Below are 16,793 nucleotides of genomic sequence, written 5' to 3' on the forward strand. Positions count from 1 at the left end.
AGAGAGAGCAACGGTGTGCATTGTCCCAATTTCCCACCAAAATCTATTGATTCAGTCCCACATTTTTTGAATGATTTCCAAGGACCCTTAACAGGCCCGAGTGCCTGCGTTTGGAAACCAAAGACTCACAGCCTACAGTGCTGGTCAGTGCTATTTCTGTCCATATATGCACTCAGCAAAGAGCTGGAAACTAACTTCACTGTCTCCTGCGCCGACTGACAGCTGAAGTTGCCAATCAGTCTGACCGGTGCTGCGCCCCCAGGGGCCAACCCACCAATCCTGCACTAATGGAGCCTGGAGACAAAAATAACCTCACCAGTGTGTGTGTGTGTGTGTGTGTGTGTGTGTGTGTGTGTGTGTGTGTGTGTGTGAGGGTGAGTGAGTGATCTCAGTGCTGTGTCTCCGTCCTGGGTGCGCTCTAATAATAGAGGGGGCCGCCTTCTCCTTTAAGAGCCTACTTGTTGCATACTCTACAAAAGATATTGTAACAAAATGGTTATCAAAGTATTTCTCGCCTCTTCATCGGGATCCACTGCGGTAAGCATTCAGCTCATGCGGCTCATTTCACTTTAAAGCAAACTTTCACGGTCGTATCTCCTTCAATAGATCAAGACTTTCACCCACATTGATTCAAGAGCGCCACAGCGCAAACCTCGAAATGAACGTCACTCGCCTTTAATTTCGCTTACCTAAAGTCTATTGGCATGTTTATGACTCGCTGTGTGTTTAGATTAATGCTTGAGGAGTGCTTTGGTACTTGAATAATCACGCCAGTCGATGTGAGTCACATGCAGAGCTTTCTAGAATAGGGGCTCCCAAAGTTTTTCATGTCACGGACCCCGATATAGACCACAAGCCCAGAGTTTACTCCTCAGAAACACTCTGATACTGTTTGTGGTGAGATATTCCTTAGATCAGTCCATACAGGAGTTGGGGTTGATAACCACAGCAGGAAGAGTAAATTCATCTTGTAGATCTACTTTTGGCAAAGCTAAACAGGCAGTTTGAACCAGTCCAGGGATGGCATGGTGGCCCAGTTGGAAAGCTCTGTTGTCTCAGTAAAAATACCAGAGTTTGATTCCTCTCATTGCATATTTGTGGAGGCTTTTGTCCCCCCATTGTATACTGGGAAAGGTGCAAGTTCCATGTACTGTTTTTAGAAATGAGTAGATGACAATTCATGACTGAATGCACTTGTCTATTTTGAATCTTATGAAGCAAAAATATCCCCCAGTATTTATACTATTAATGAAGTTTTGTTTTGGAGTATTTATACTAGCTTATACTTGCCCTTATACTCAATTTATTTATCAATCAATCAATTTTTATTTATATAGCGCCAAAATCACAACAAAAGTCATCTCAGGGCACTTTTCACATAGAGCAGGTCAAGACCGTACTCTTTAATTTACAGAGACCCAACAATTCCCCCGTAAGCAAGCACTTGGCGACAGCGGTAAGGAAAAACTCGCCTTTACGGATAGAAACCTCAAGCAGAACCCGGCTCTTGGTGGGCGGCCATCTGCTTTGACCGGTTGGGTTGAGAGAGAGAAAGAAAGAGGGAAAGGGGGATGGGAGGGGGGTGGGGGGTGGTTGAGGTGGGGACAGAAGAACAACAATCATAACAACAACAACAGCAGCAACAGCCAGGGAAGTATGCCAACAGGACTGTGAGGGACCGCAAAGGCTCGGCCCAGAACCCAGGGTTTCCTGTGAGATGAGAAAGCACAAAAAACTCTGGGAAGAAGCAAAGTTAGTGACATGCATTGATGTTACATGAGTGCATACAGATGGAGAGGAGGAGGAGGAGAGAGGAGCTCAGTGCATCATGAGAAGTCCCCCAGCAGTCTAGGCCTATAGCAGCATAACAAGGGGCTGATCCAAGGTGAGCCTGGTCGGCCCTAATTATACGCTTAATCAAAAAGGAAAGTTTTAAGCCTACTTTTAAACATAGAGAGGGTGTCTGCACCCCAGCCTGAATCTGGAAGATGGTTCCACAAGAGAGGAGCCTGATAGCTGAAGGCTCTGCCTCCCATTCTACTTTTAAAGACTGTGGGAACCACTAGTAAACCTGCATTCTGGGAGTGCAATGTTCTAGTGGGATAGTACTATGAGCTCTTCAAGATATGGTGGTGCCTGACCATTAAGGGCTTTGTAAGTTAGGAGAAGGATTTTAAATTCTATTCTAGATTTCACAGGAAGCCAATGTAGCAAAGCTAAAATGGGAGAAATGTGATCTCTTTTTCTAGTTTTAGTCAGTACACGTGCAGCTGCATTCTGGACCAGCTGGAGAGTCTTTAGAGACTTGTTAGAGCAGCCTGATAATAAGGAATTGCAATAATCCAGCCTAGAAGTAACACATATGTGGACTAGTTTTTCTGCGTCTTTTTGGGACAGGATGTGCCTGATTTTTGCGATATTACGTAAGTGAAAAAAGGCAGTCTTTGAAATTTGATTTATGTGGGAGTTAAAGGACATATCATGATCAAAGATAACTCCCAGATTCCTTACGGTGGTGCTGGAGGCCAAGGTAATGCCATCCAGAGTAGCTATATCATTAGATAATGTGTTTCTAAAGTGTTTAGGGCCAAGCACAATAACTTCAGTTTTATCTGAGTTTAGTAGTAGAAAATTGCAGGTCATCCAGGTCTTTATGTCCTTAAGGCACGCTTGGAGTTTAGTTAACTGATTAGTTTCATCAGGCTTCTTTGATAAATATAATTGGGTATCATCTGCATAACAATGAAAATTTATGGAGTGTTTCCTAATAATATTACCTAAGGGAAGCATATACAAGGTGAATAGTATTGGTCCAAGTACAGAACCTTGTGGAACTCCATGTCTAACTCTTGCCTTCATGGAGGATTCATCATTAACATGTACAAACTGAAATCGGCCTGATAAATAGGACTTAAACCAGCTTAATGCAGTTCCTTTAATTCCAATTAAATGTTCCAGTCTCTGCAAAAGGATTTGATGGTCAATTGTGTCGAATGTCTAACAGGACAAGTATAGAGACAAATCCTTTGTCCGATGCAGTAAGGAGGTCATTTGTGACTTTCACCAGTGCTGTCTCTGTGCTATGATGCGCTTTAAATCCTGACTGAAAATCCTCAAATAAACTATTGTTATGTAGAAAGTCACATAACTGTTTAGAAACTGCTCACTAAGGGTAAGGCTTCCTTAAGCAGCCTAGTTGGGATGGGGTCTAAAAGACAGGTTGATGGTTTAGCTGAACAAATCATTGAAGTTAATTCAGAAAAGTTGACTGGTGAAAAACAGACCAAATATATGTCAGGATTTACAGCTGTTTCTAAGGTGCTTGTGTTTGGGGAGAAATCAGTGCCTGTTGAGGGAAGGAGGTGGTGAATTTTGCCTCTAATAGTTAGAATTTTATCATTAAAGAAGCGCATAAAGTCATTACTACTGAGAGCTATAGGAACACATGGATCAATAGAGTTTTGACTCTTTGTCAGCCTGGCCAAAGTGCTGAAAAGGAACCTAGGGCTGTTTTTATTCTCCTCTATTAATGATGAGTAATAGGCAGCTCTGGTATTACAGAGGGCCTTCCTATATGTTTTAAGACTATCTTGCCAGACTAAGCGAGATTCTTCCACTTTGGTGGAACACCAAATCCTTTCCAATTTTCGCGATGTTTGCTTTAGTTTGCGGGTTTGGGAGTTATACCATGGAGCTAACCTCTTATGTTTTATTATCTGCCTTTTTAAGGGGGCGATGGAGTCGAGTGTTATTCGTAATGAGCTTGCAGCACTATCAACAAGATTATCAATTTGGGAGGGACTAAAGTTAACATAAGAGTCCTCTGTAGTATTGAGACATGGCTTGGGTGTACTAGCTTGGGTGTTTATACTATACTGCAACTAACAATTATTTCCATTATTGATTAACATGACAATTATATTTAGGAGCAATAGGTATTTTTTGACCATCAATAGTCAGATAACAGTTAAAGAAAGAGCCAATCACAATTCCCCAAGGTCTGAGATGGTGTATTCATATTGCATTTTCTATTATACTAAGATAGACTTGTCAATATGCAATGATGTAATACAGAGAAAAGCAGCCAATCCTTCACAACCAGCAGATGTTTGGTATTTGTGCTTCATGAATTAGTTAAGTACCGGTAATTAATCAAATATCAGATTAGTTGATGATTAATTTTCATTTGATGGACTTATCAGTTAATAGACTAAGTCAAGTCAATTTTATTTGTACAGTCCAAAATCACACATCACAAATTTGCCTCAGTGGGCTTTACAATCTGTACAGCTATTCAACATCCTCTGTCCTTAGACCCTCAATTCAGATAAGGAAAAACTCCCCCAAAAAAACCTTTAACCGGGGAAAAAAGAAACCTCAGGATGAGCAGCAGAGGAGGGATCTCTCTTTCAGCATGGACAGACATGCAATAGCTGTTGTGTGTACAGAATGGACTAATTGTTCGGGCCTTATTATGTGTGTCATATTTAATTTGTGCACACAGCCGAGAGGAGCACCAGTGTGCCACATTCTTGTTTGTTTTAGTTAAATATTACAGCCTCATCCCCATTTTTCCTGCTCCCTAGATCAAGAAGAAGCAGCAAGATGTGGTCGGCTTCTTGGAGGCTCTTAAAGTGGACTACACTCAGCTGGACATCGCCTGCAACGAGGAGAACCGCATGTGGATGAGGCAGAATGTCCCTGAGGAGAAGAAGCCTGCCAACGGCATCCCCTTGCCCCCCCAGATCTTCAATGAAGAGAGCTACTGTGGGGTGAGCACATGGAAAGATTTTCATAGCAACAAGTCATTTTGCTGTAAACCTCATAAGTGCTACAAACTTTAACTATTCAGAAGACTGAATATGAATATAAGTTTCTTTTTTGAAATTTTCCTGCAGGACTATGAAACATTCTTCGATGCTAAGGAAGACAACTCTGTTTATTCCTTCCTGGGGCTGCCCCCTCCTCCTGGGTCAAAGGTCAGACCTCTTATCTTTTTTCTACTGTAAATAAGTAAACAAAACAAAAGGTCTTTACCCATAACCCCTTGTTTTTTTTATATATATTGTCCTATATTGAAAAAGCAGCAGAATGATTAAAAGCTGTGCAATCCACTGGCTTCATTATATCTATAAGCAATCGTCACACTGTACAGGACTTCAAATTAACTGTTACCAACCTGGCAAATACCTGTGTGTATATGATGATGTGTTTATTATTGTGCCTTGTATATGCCTCCAAATTAAAATAAACCAAATCCATAATGCTGCACAAACACTTTCAAGCAATACTACTCCAAAAACAACAAATACTAGTTTCCATAACTCACATAATTGTGTTATTAGACCTTTATCCCTACAGCAAAATTCATAAATTACTGAATTGAGCTATTTCAATAGAGAGGGGTTAAGCCCCAACTTTCCAAAACTATTGTCTCTTTTTATTTTTACAAGTAAATATGTTAAAATGGTCTTTTGGCTTGAGGATATTCAGAGTGGCTGGTAACCTGTAGAGGTGATATTGGCCGGTGATCCAAACAATTAATTTCAAGGCTTGATTTTGTTGCATTTCTGTTAAAGCTGATAATTTTCTTGACACAGGAAGCACAACAGGCTGACAAGGCAGACATTGTGGAGAACGGGACCCATACTGAGGAAACTAATGCAGAAGAAAACCTTGATGACTCAACAGTAATGTCGTTCTTACTTTTGTTGTCCTGCCATGCTTTGTTTCTTTCATCGTGTCTTACCCTTTTCCTTTTATATCCAGTATAACCAGTAGGCGATTTGAGGGGGGATGCCAACCCCCTTGTCAGCAAAATGACCAAAAATCACCCCCCTTGTTAACCTGCCATTGCTCTCTCTATCCCCTAGTAGCAGAGAGAGAGTGCAAGGGCAGAGGGATTGTTTAGTTGAGTATGTTAGTCTAGTCTGCCTGACTCATTAATCCTTTATCTGACTAAGATTTCTGCAAATTAGAATTGACTGTATATAAATATGGCGAATGTCACTCCACCTCCTACCGCTATGCAAAAGTGAAGCCAAAATATCTTGTTTCTGAGAGCTGCCATCTTGTTATATGACGTCATTTGGAGCCATCTTTGGGAAATATTTATTTGACGTGTACTTTGATTTTTTAGTTCGGCTCATGTCCCTTCCATTACCATGGATAGGGCGGGACTTATGGCCTATACTCTAACTAGCCACCAGGGGGGCGATTGAGATGTTTTGCTTCACTTTTGGGGAGCCTCATGACGTCCATATTTATATAAAGTCAGTAGTTAGAATCTATGGCCCCAACCATGGCTCTGAAATGTCAGTAGCCTAACTGTGCTGTGTATTGATAAATTCATGGTGTTGTCCGTGGTGATGAAATAGCAGACGGATTTGTAATTGCGCCTTTTTCTCTCAGTCCCACCCTTCTGTCAGCTTTGTCTTGGATCTATAATTTTCTCTAAACTATATACTATAAATACTTAATTCTATACTATATTGTAGTCTATATACTCCATAGAGTAGTGTCACCTTCATGATCAAAGTGACAAGTAGCAACATGTCACGCACAATATTTCTATGATCATTCAGTAGTGTCTGTGCTGCTGAAAATACACCCCCAGACCAAGTTACCTCTGTAACAAAATATTTTAGGGGAGACATGAGTACAGATATACTTTTTACTATAGATGTTTGGTGTAACCTGGGAGTAGAGCAGGTAATGTGACTGTGGAAATTAACCTGCACTGACCGCGCTGTGCTCAGCTGCAACAGTTGCATAACTCGAGGTAAAGTTTATACCGTCAAAGTTGTGGTGTGTTTTGAAAAATGAACTTTATTAAAATGCTTAATGTCCACATCCAGTAAAAGAATACAAAACATGTATTTAGCCTAATCGCAGTTCTATTAAATTGAAATTGTAATTGCAATTATAGTATCAAGAATTAGGATAGGCATAAATGATAATCCTAAAGTTACCCTCCCATTGGGCCATCCCCCCTGCTAAAAATTAGCAAATCACCTACTGAGTTTACCTCCTGTCCATACCTGTCAACTTGAACTGACTCTTAATTTCCTTCAGGCCCGTCTGTCCAGTCGTCACATTGACTAATCTTTTTGTGTTCTGCATGGTTTTAGTTCACGATAACACAATACATCATTGTAACATTAACTGCTGACTGCCACAGAGTTGTGAAGCATCGTGTTCCTACAATCACTTAAGTAATTAGTACTTTACAAGGTGCTATATGTTTGGTTTGCCTTGTGAAATGTGATGTTTTGTTTCATTATCATTGTTCTATTCATAAAGCATAATGTGTCTTTACTACATTTTGTTTTCAGTGACTTTCTAACAGTTTCCCTCCCAAAAGAAAATCCCTTCTCACACTGTAGCTCAAAATTGAAGCTACCCAAGAAAATATGTACATAGATGCATTCATTTTACCTTCTGCAAATAACCCTTACAAGTTCTGCATTAACCATCTTTAAACATAGGATGATATGTCTATTATTCTTTGTACTTTCTTATTTTTTTATTTTACTTATATACTATACTCATTGCATTACAGGATATTGACATAGCTGCAAAATCCTGAATCACTAAACTGCTAGCTGAAGCTGAAGAAGATGGTATAGATTTTGTGAGTTTTTTAATAGCTAAAAACCCAACTCAAGAATTATATTCAGTTGAACTTGTGACCTTCTCTTTGTTATCCCAAAGAGTCTAATGCAGTGCTACAGAAAAGTGCAAAATAAGTTAAATTCTCTGAACCTGCCACATTTTGTTTCAGGCAGGAGTTCAGTTACCTCTTTGCTTTTGCTGTTCATGATGTAAATACTGATTTCACCTATAACAAAAAGGTTGTCTTCATAAGCAACTCACAACACATCATTGCAAACTTTTGAGTTTCCTCAGGACTACTGACACTCCAGTCTGCACCTCTAAACTGCTACTACTTCCTCTCTCCTCCACTTTATTCCCAGGACTGACTAACATTCACCTTTTAAGTTTCTGAATCTCTCCAGCTGACCATCTGTTTGACCACTGCTAAACAACCATGCCATTTTTCACCTCATTTGTTTGCCTTGATTACCAGTTGTTGTTTTCACCTCACAATAAGGAGGTTCCAGTGGAGGAACGTAACGGGGATGCAGACGCAGAGGAGGAGCAGGCACAGGCAGCTGATGAGGAGGAAGGTGAGGAGGTAGCAGAAGCAGAGACTGCAGAAGATGAAGCTGCGGAAGGCGAAACAGCAGGAGACGAGGAACCCGCAGAGGAGGAGGAGGAGGAGGAGGAGGAGGAGGAGGAGGAGGAGGCAGTGGAAGAAACAGACGAGGTCACAGAAGACACAGTAAATGCGACTTAACTAGAATCCAACCTCCTGTCATCGTTTTGCCTCTTCCTCCATCCCTTAAATGTTTTGAATGTTTGTTTTTTTCCTACATTTTCCCATAATTCCTGGAATGCTCTGTTTTTTTCCCCTCAGCATCTCCTCCTTCCCTTTAATGTTGTCCTTTTCTCCCATATTAAGGGTTTGCCTCCTTTTCAAGTTCCTGTCATCTTCGCACTGCATCTCCTCGTCAAGTCTCTCTCCCTAACCCACAATGTGCAACATTCATGTTTATTTGTCCCTTCAGCACCATTGGATATTAACCTCTTTACTGTTGCATTTATGTAACTTTTAATGTGTTTCTCTTTGTTTTCAATGTACAATGTAATTTGTCACCTCCCTTTGTACTCTATGGATGACACTGTTAGCACTGGTCTTGATAATCCAACACACATTGCACTGCATATCCCTTCACTATTAACTGTCCTGGTCAAAGTGTGTCAACTATCTTCTCTGTTTCCCAAATTTATAGTCTGACATCTCTAATACTATCTTATTTTTTTTGTCAGCAGGCCCATGTAGAAGAGGAAGAAGAACAGGTAAGTTTCTCAACAGTTTGTGGTTACACTGAAATCAAGTAAACACTCAAAACAACTGTGATTTTGTTTCTCCAGTGCTTTGACCAATCTTCACCAATGTCCAGCCATGTCTGCTTCCCATTGATTTGAAAATGATTACTAACATGAGCTGATCTTGTTGGCTCTCTCTTACCCGTCAAATCTACTTGTGTAATGCAAGGAGCGTCTTTCCTCAACGTGCCAGCAGATATCGCAAAGCAGAAGTTAGACAGATCATCAAAAGCTTAACCCTCACAGTTTTAAAAGCCTCAAAAGGAATTTCTACTCATGAGGACAAACAAGATACAAGGCAGAGTCACCAGAGGAGCAGGTTAAGCCAAGGCACACTTGTTTAAGTTTGTGCTCCTTAAAATATCCCATTTTCAACACTTTTTATTCACTAGTTTAATATATATTTGTGCCCAGACAGTGTGGTACATGTTTTACAGTTTCCACATGAAATATGTTGAAATGTAGGGTAGCTTTTACCTCATAAATGTAATGAGCCAGTTACAGTCGGTTCAGTGCTTATCTCAAATGTCCTGTATCTCAGGAAGAAGATAAGCAGCCATATTCAAAGGTACATAAACAATGCAACTTAAAATTAGAAATTTTGTAGGTCAGGCGGTAACATCTCTCATTCTTGACTCAAAGATGCTGGGTGTTTGGTTTGCATCGCCTTGACAATGTCTTTTTTCTTTTGTTTCAAACTACTAATCATCTACTTTCTCTGCGGTAGTAGCTGCTCATGTCAGTGTGGGTTTTGTGTACTTTTTAAAAAGTTTTATAGTCTCTAAAAGTAGCATTTTTATGTCAGCTTTTTAACCTATTTTTGCCAATTTGTAGAATGCATGTCATAAACCAATCAAACTCATTTAACAGCCTTTACACCAACACCAAATATATCTATGACAATAGAAATTTTGAGGATGACAGCCCCTCGTATTTCTGAATATACAAATAAAAACATTCAGAAATGCTAAAATTTACTTTTAACTCAAGACTTTGATAGCTGGGTTTTACTGTTAAACATTTATGTGAAGGAGTGCATATTTTGATGCACCAGTTTCAGTGACTAACTGATACATTACACACATCAATCTCCATCTGCTACTTCAGATGGCTGCATTTAAGAGCTAACATGTTTCCCCAGTTCATGTTTCATGTCAATTACCTGACTCATTGCACACAACTTAGATGCATCAATTACAGAAATCTTTCTGCTTCCTCATGCACGCATCGTATGGCCTTTGACCTTCCTCTTTGCCCTTTTGTCTATCTCTTGGTTTGCCCCCCCCCTTCAGGAGGAAGAGGATTTGCAGTCAGAGGTAACTGTGCGTCGGTGATCGGCTCTTGCTACGGTTGCTCCCTGTAGTCATCAAGAGTGTGGGTTTGATGGTGCAGAGATCAGGGAAGGCTGTGCTGGTTGGGGTGGGAAAGGGTCAACAATCTTTGTCTTGCTCTGCTATTCCCACTCATCTATAGACTCTTTAATTCACTCACTCAAGACTTTTCTCTTGATCACTCTACTTCAATTTTTAAAACCACTTGGTTTTCTTCTCTTTCTGCTAACATCATGTTCCTCATTTCTTCCCAGTCCTGTTGCTGCTTCCTGACAACCTCAACTATCCCAATAGTTTCCATTTTAAATTAGTAGACTTTTCTATAGCGCATGCCTGTGGTGCTCTCTTGCTCCCCACACAGCCTGCTGACCTGCTATCTGTTATCCCCTCTAGGAGGAAGAAGAGCTACGACAGCTTGAGGTAGATTCATGTGATTTTTCTTTCCTTTTTGTGCCCCCTAGCCTTCCTCAGTTGGTCTTGTCTGTTTTTTTTTTTTTTTTGGGATCATCATTCACTTTCTTGCTCCCTTTTCCAGTATATCAAACATTCCTTTAATTTTGTCTTCCACTAGTCAGTACATCTTTTCTAATTAAGGATATTCCAGAAGTTAGTATTTGCATAGTTTGCTATACTTTTAGGCCAGAAAGGACCAGTCACATAGCTGGAGAAGTAGCATGGCATATGTGGTCAGAACATAGTGCAGGATAAAGGACAACACTGTTGGCCATACCAAGAGGTTTTGCTCGTAACCTCAGGTGTGTGTTGTCCCTTTCCACTCATATATGCAGTGATGCGGTGATGATTATAGTATGACCTCCAGTGATTGTCATAAGAAATAAGAATAATTATCAGTAAAGTAATACTTAAAAGTCAGTGTTTCCAGTTTTTCTGAGACACTTTGGTACATTTCTCAATCATTGTTAACATTTGCAAAACAATAAGTGCATTTCTCGAAACAATTCGTACAAACAACATCACACAATGGATTACCTGCAAAAGTCTGTAACTTGCTCAAAATCTTTAGTTTATGTCTCAATATGCTTAGCCATGTTGTCAATATAACAGTGTACTATTTTCTGATGTAAAGTAAACTAAGGTTTTGATGACAATGATTGAAACTCTGCCACCCTTGTGAGGTAGTCCTGCAGTCCTGCATACCTGTTCTGTCTATGAAACGTTTGAATGATTGAGGGTGTGGTTGTTCTCCCAACATTCAGCTGCACCCTTTGTACAACCCCAGCCATTGTAAGGCGATGCCTGAGAACATGGTCTACAACAGTGGCCCTTACGTATTTCATTGAGCACGTGCCTATATCCTTGGCTTCTTCTCTGTGTTGCCTCCCTAACCTTCCACCACGCAGGCTTACTCCTCTTCTTCCCGGCTGTTGACCCTGTTAATTCCCTTGTTGTTCTTCCATTGTCAGAAATTGTAACACTGTGTTGTGCTCTGTTTATATATGCTTGCCAATTGAAGGTTCATGAGATGTACCTCTGAGCTATTTTAGAGAAGTGGTTGATTGTTGGTTGATCTAACACTTCACACATTCCCCTCCATTAGTGAAAGTAAAGATTCACCTGAGAGCAATTCATCAATTGAGGAAACATTTACAAAAAAGTCTAATAGAAACGTATAGAAAATATGCTTGAAAGATTATAACAACTAGTTCAACCATTTTGCATGTGATGACTTATGCTATGAACTAATGCCTAAATGTTTTGGGGGGTAAGACTATTCAACAGAGAACCAGTATAATACATTTGATCAACATGCCATAAGCAATTGATAATATAGGAAACAGCAGATGATTGTATATAATCATTTGCATGAATGTACCAAAGCATTTGCAATTTGTTCAAAAGAATAAGAAATTGCTTTTATGATGTGTACAAGTGGATTTGTGTGTTTTGAGAATTTTAATTCTGGTCTGAGAAATGTACCAAAATGACTGAGAAAAACTATAATACTACCTTGTGCTATGTTGGCAATACATTTACAGTATGTCATCATGTGTTTACCCTCTTCTGCATCCCCGCTTGCATTCACAGACGCTCAAGCACATACACACACCTGACATGACACACCTTACGCACTGTTTTTCTAAGGACAGGGTTGCAAGCTGCTGAGATAAGACTCAGTCCAAGATCAATCCAGCCACTTTTCACACAGCACTGCTTAACTCAGGGTTCATTTACCTAGAGAGTTTGGACTTAATCCAATCCCAAAGCAGCATTTTCTTGTGTGCAACACAGTTGCAGTCATTATAAGTTTGAAGTCTCTGTCCTGAGCACTGTGTGAAAAGGGCTTCTGCTTCTCTGAGACATTCCAACCTTCTGCCTGATCTTCTTTCATAAATGCTTCACTGCTTTGCTTTGTCGCTTTCCTCTCTACCTTTCCATCTCTTTTGTCATTGTCCTACCTTTCTTGCAGGAGCAAGATCAACAAGGCAGTGAGGTAGTTTCCTCTGATTGGCAATTGTGACGTTTTGTGTTTTGAGACTCTTTAGACTTTAGAGGGTTTCACTGTCCTCCCTCCTTCTCTCTCTTTCTCTCTCTGTGCTGCATGAATATGTAGATTCTTTTCCATGGAGATGCCTGATGGTGTGCAGCATGATAAATATGACAATAGTTTAATTAAACCTTAGGTGGATTTGGTGAGGTAACACAAATGCCAGTCATAAAGAACCACAATGTTGGTAATTTCATTCCTTTTTTTGGATATGTATTCCATGTATTCAACACCACCTGATTTCATCTTCTATAGGAAGAAGAAGAGGCTGAAGTACAAGAGGTATATTTAGATTGTACAGTCTTTGTCAATGCTTTGCGTGGTGTGAATCCTCCTGGGATCTTTATGCATGATATGATTGCATACAAAGGCTGTATGTGCAGGTTTATGCAAACTTTTCTTCTGTCTTTCCCCAAGGCAGTCTTGCATCATGTGGTCCAGTGCACAATGTGGGAATGATTTTTGTTGTTGAACATTACTTCAGAGATGACATCACACAGTATTTGTTGTTACCTCAGTGTTGTAGTGGGCATGTTCACCAAGTCTACCAAGACATTGTTGCTTTCTGTTTTGCCTTAAGGACAGGTGGAAAAAGTTGCTGTGCTGTTCAAACCTGCCTGTGTGTACATGAGCATAAGTTGTTTTCAGTCTGGTTATGTTGCATGTAGAGGGGACACATGACTTGAGGACATGTCTGTCTTTTTTAAGAAGTCATGGCTTTTGTTTCTTTTTTTGCCAAGAGCACTTTAAAACAAAGTGGATGTGACAAGTTCCGAAGAGGATGGATGGATGAGATGGAGCACTTCTTGTTATTGGGCAGTACTAAGAGGAAAAAGAGATTTAAAAAGTCAAAAATATGTATTTTCCCTCAGATGTCTCACTGGATTATGAACTGCTGCCTAGTTTGTTTCCAGGTTGTTTATATCTGTGTGTATGACAGTGTATAGATAAAAAGTGTGTTGTTTACTTTGAGAAGGCAGTCATCAAACTGTACTAAGAAGGAACTGCCAGGCATTGCAGCCTGAGTGATCACACTTTAGCAAAATGTGTAATAACTTCAAATTGAGGTTATTAGACATCATCTTATATGGTGCATATATATGGTGCACCGTCTTAAGTACCACTCTTGTCTCACTCAACGTGTCATCTCAGGATATACAAAAGCAGCTAATTAGTCTCTTTAGTTCCTCTTGTCCCTGCTGTCATTCCTACCCACTGCCCCTTTCTCGAATTACGTCTCATCCATTTGTAACCCACCCGACACCTCACAACCACAAACGTGAAGTCCTCTCACGTTCTTGCCATATGGGCCATGACTTCATAAACCCCCTTCTTTCTCTTTCTTTTTTGATGTGTCAAAGGAAGAAGAAGAAGACTTGGAAGAAACACAGGTAGTATGACAGCAACGAGTAAAATCCATGTTGGTCCGTTCAAACTGCTGCTTGTGTTTGACCTGCCTGCAAAAATTCTTGTCTATTCTTGTTAAGAAGAAAGATCTGTGTGGGACACAAACACACACCAGTAGAACATCTTGACAGTTCAGACCTGTCAAGAATTTTTTTAAATTGAAATTAGAAGTCTTGGTGAAAATCAGTATGAGACATGGCAATTGTTTTTTTTCTTCTTCTTCTAGCAGGAGGAAGAGGCTGAGTAGTTAAAGCCAGGCGATGGTGATGATGTCAACTTACTTCTATCCAGGTAAAATGTTATACTTTTCTCCGCTGCTTTGTTTCAATACTTCTGCTCTACCACTGGATGGCAGTAAGACCTCATGTGGATTTATAGCAAACATCACCGCAGCATGAATACTGTAGGTTCCCTCGGTGCCGCTTTTATATTTGGCATTCATATAACCAGATTAATGAAATAGATAAACATGTATTCAGCAGAGTGTTTTGCTTTTGTATGCCTCTTTTGCCCTGCTATCAAATCAAAACTGACTGTATAATAACACAATTACTCAGCCTTTTATCTACATTATATACTGAACCTATGAAGCAGTGGTATAGCATTCACTGCAATATTATGTTCTTGCCTTTACATATGAATTACATAAATCTCACATACTAACACTGATAATCTCCTTGCTTCACCTTGGTGTTTGCATGGAGCTGCTTTTGTTTGCCGTTGCCATGCACTTGAAGGTGTTCAGTAACAGGAAACAAACTAATGCAGCAGCCTATTTACCAGGGACTGCCACCACTGTCTCCATCTGTAAACAGCTGCAGTGAGCACACAGAGTGCCTGGGGATCATCTGGAGCCACAACGAAAACATCTCACAATTCCCTTTTTTTTTTGTTCCTCTGAGGCAGTAATGTTGATTATGATAATAATAATAATCCTAATCTTCAAAGCCTGTCTTTTAGTCCTTCTTTTGCATGTCAGGCATCTATGACCCATTGCAGAAAATGTGCGGGTCTAGGGAGAGCCACATAGCAGGCTTTGAAGGAATGGCAATGCTCGTCTCCCTCCTCCCTTAGCTGTCTCCTAACCCCTGCAAGCCCCTGTCACGCCTTGTTAGAGGAAGCTGCTAAGTGAGCTTCCGATGTGCCTCCGGAGGAGCGGGCACGCTGGGTGGCACGGGCAAAGCGGTGGTGGTGGTGGTGGGTGCCTCAGCCATCACAGACAAATGGGAAATATGTGACCTCATTCTTTTCTTCTGTGTGTCTTGTGTTCCTGCCTGAAGGAGCCTCCCGTGCCGTCTCTCCCTGACCCCTGACGCTTGACCCCCTCAGCCCCTCAGACCCCTCCACTCTTCCCCAAGGCCACACTGGACCCCACTGGAAATTGCTGGTCATGTGCTTGAAGGCACCACCAAAACTATGTCCTAACCCACATTTGCCACCCCTTCCCTTCCCTTTTGACTGCAATTATGACTTAATTTTTATATTTTGCGTGTAGAGACATACTGTAGGACTAATGAATATGTTAAACTCAAACATATTTCTTATGTGTTACTTCTAGAAATTCTAGTTTTATAACACAAAGAGGCAGCAAAGTTGTCAGAAAATGCAACCTTGGCTTAGCTTGTGGTCTCTCTGTCAGTGTCCAAGATTCATAACTGACTCTCTAGTAAGTGAATTATTCTGTTTTTTAATCTCAGTAGTTTTACCAATGTCGCGCCTTGATGACTACAAAACATCCCTCTATCAGCTGAATGTATAACTACAAACGAAGACTTCTAATGGCCACATGTGAAAGAAATACGCACACACACTGTAAGACTGCAAACTACTCCACCACCACGACAAATGTCTGCCAATACTGCTGTCTAATCAATGCACTTTGTTGAATGAAGAGTAAAACATGTGACTAAGACTTGGATGCAATGGAAAATGCAATAAAGAGAACTGATAAAAAACACATTGTTATATTCTGTTTTATTTTAAACTCTTTTGTTGGCATATTTATAGTTCAATGGACTATTGTGCAGTCTGAGCTGCGCAGGAGTGAACAGGAAAGCACATGCCTTGTCCCTAGAGATCCTGGAAAGAGTTGGAGGGGGTCATGCACTTATTATTAGATAACAGGAAAAAATGGTCAGGCATTTACTATACATATCTTAGAGTACCATGTAAGCATTGTTAATATGGTAAATATGTAATAGCCTCTTATCTACACAGGATGCTGCAGTACAGGAGCCCAGAGTAAGGAGAATTTGTTCTTTGTGTCTTGACTCTCAATTTAAACAAACATGTTTTTTGTATACGCTGTAACTTTTGGATACTATGATGCAGAGTTGCAGAGCATTCTGCTCAATGAAGGGGCATCTTATTGGCCTTGACAAATTTTTCTAAATTACTAAAATAAAAAAATACAATACATTTTTTAAAATGGTTCCCCTCCACTCAAAAATGTGTTTTGCTTATTGTTACTCTGTTTGGATGTTTGAGCTTCATTGTGCAGAATGATGTATGTGCAGAGTTTGACACCAGAGGACTTTTCACTTTTCTTGTGTGTAAAAAAAAAAAAGTTCAAGAACTTCAAGATGACAGATAATACA

At 40.2% G+C, this 16,793-nt stretch overlaps 1 protein-coding gene across 9 annotated transcripts; it reads left to right on the top strand.

Annotated features, from left to right (window-relative positions):
- Window positions 1-339: 339 nt before the first annotated feature.
- sh3bgr (SH3 domain binding glutamate-rich protein) lies at window positions 340-16,153 on the top strand. Of its 9 annotated transcripts, none has more exons than XM_042413962.1 (11): window positions 340-537; window positions 4,587-4,772; window positions 4,899-4,979; window positions 5,601-5,690; window positions 8,896-8,922; window positions 10,245-10,268; window positions 10,677-10,703; window positions 12,712-12,735; window positions 14,151-14,180; window positions 14,423-14,487; window positions 15,477-16,153. In XM_042413962.1, the coding sequence occupies exons 1-10, from the start codon at window positions 493-495 to the stop codon at window positions 14,441-14,443; spliced, it is 555 nt and encodes a 184-aa protein (XP_042269896.1). In that variant the 5' UTR covers window positions 340-492; the 3' UTR covers window positions 14,444-14,487; window positions 15,477-16,153. The 9 variants fall into 9 exon arrangements, with proteins under 9 accessions (XP_042269896.1, XP_042269899.1, XP_042269895.1 ...); XM_042413961.1 differs by having other exon boundaries at window positions 343-537; window positions 8,893-8,922; XM_042413965.1 differs by lacking the exon at window positions 10,245-10,268 and having other exon boundaries at window positions 341-537.
- Window positions 16,154-16,793: the final 640 nt, after the last annotated feature.

Source organism: Thunnus maccoyii, chromosome 6 (assembly GCF_910596095.1).
Source record: "Thunnus maccoyii chromosome 6, fThuMac1.1, whole genome shotgun sequence".
In the NCBI taxonomy this organism is placed as follows: domain Eukaryota; kingdom Metazoa; phylum Chordata; class Actinopteri; order Scombriformes; family Scombridae; genus Thunnus; species Thunnus maccoyii.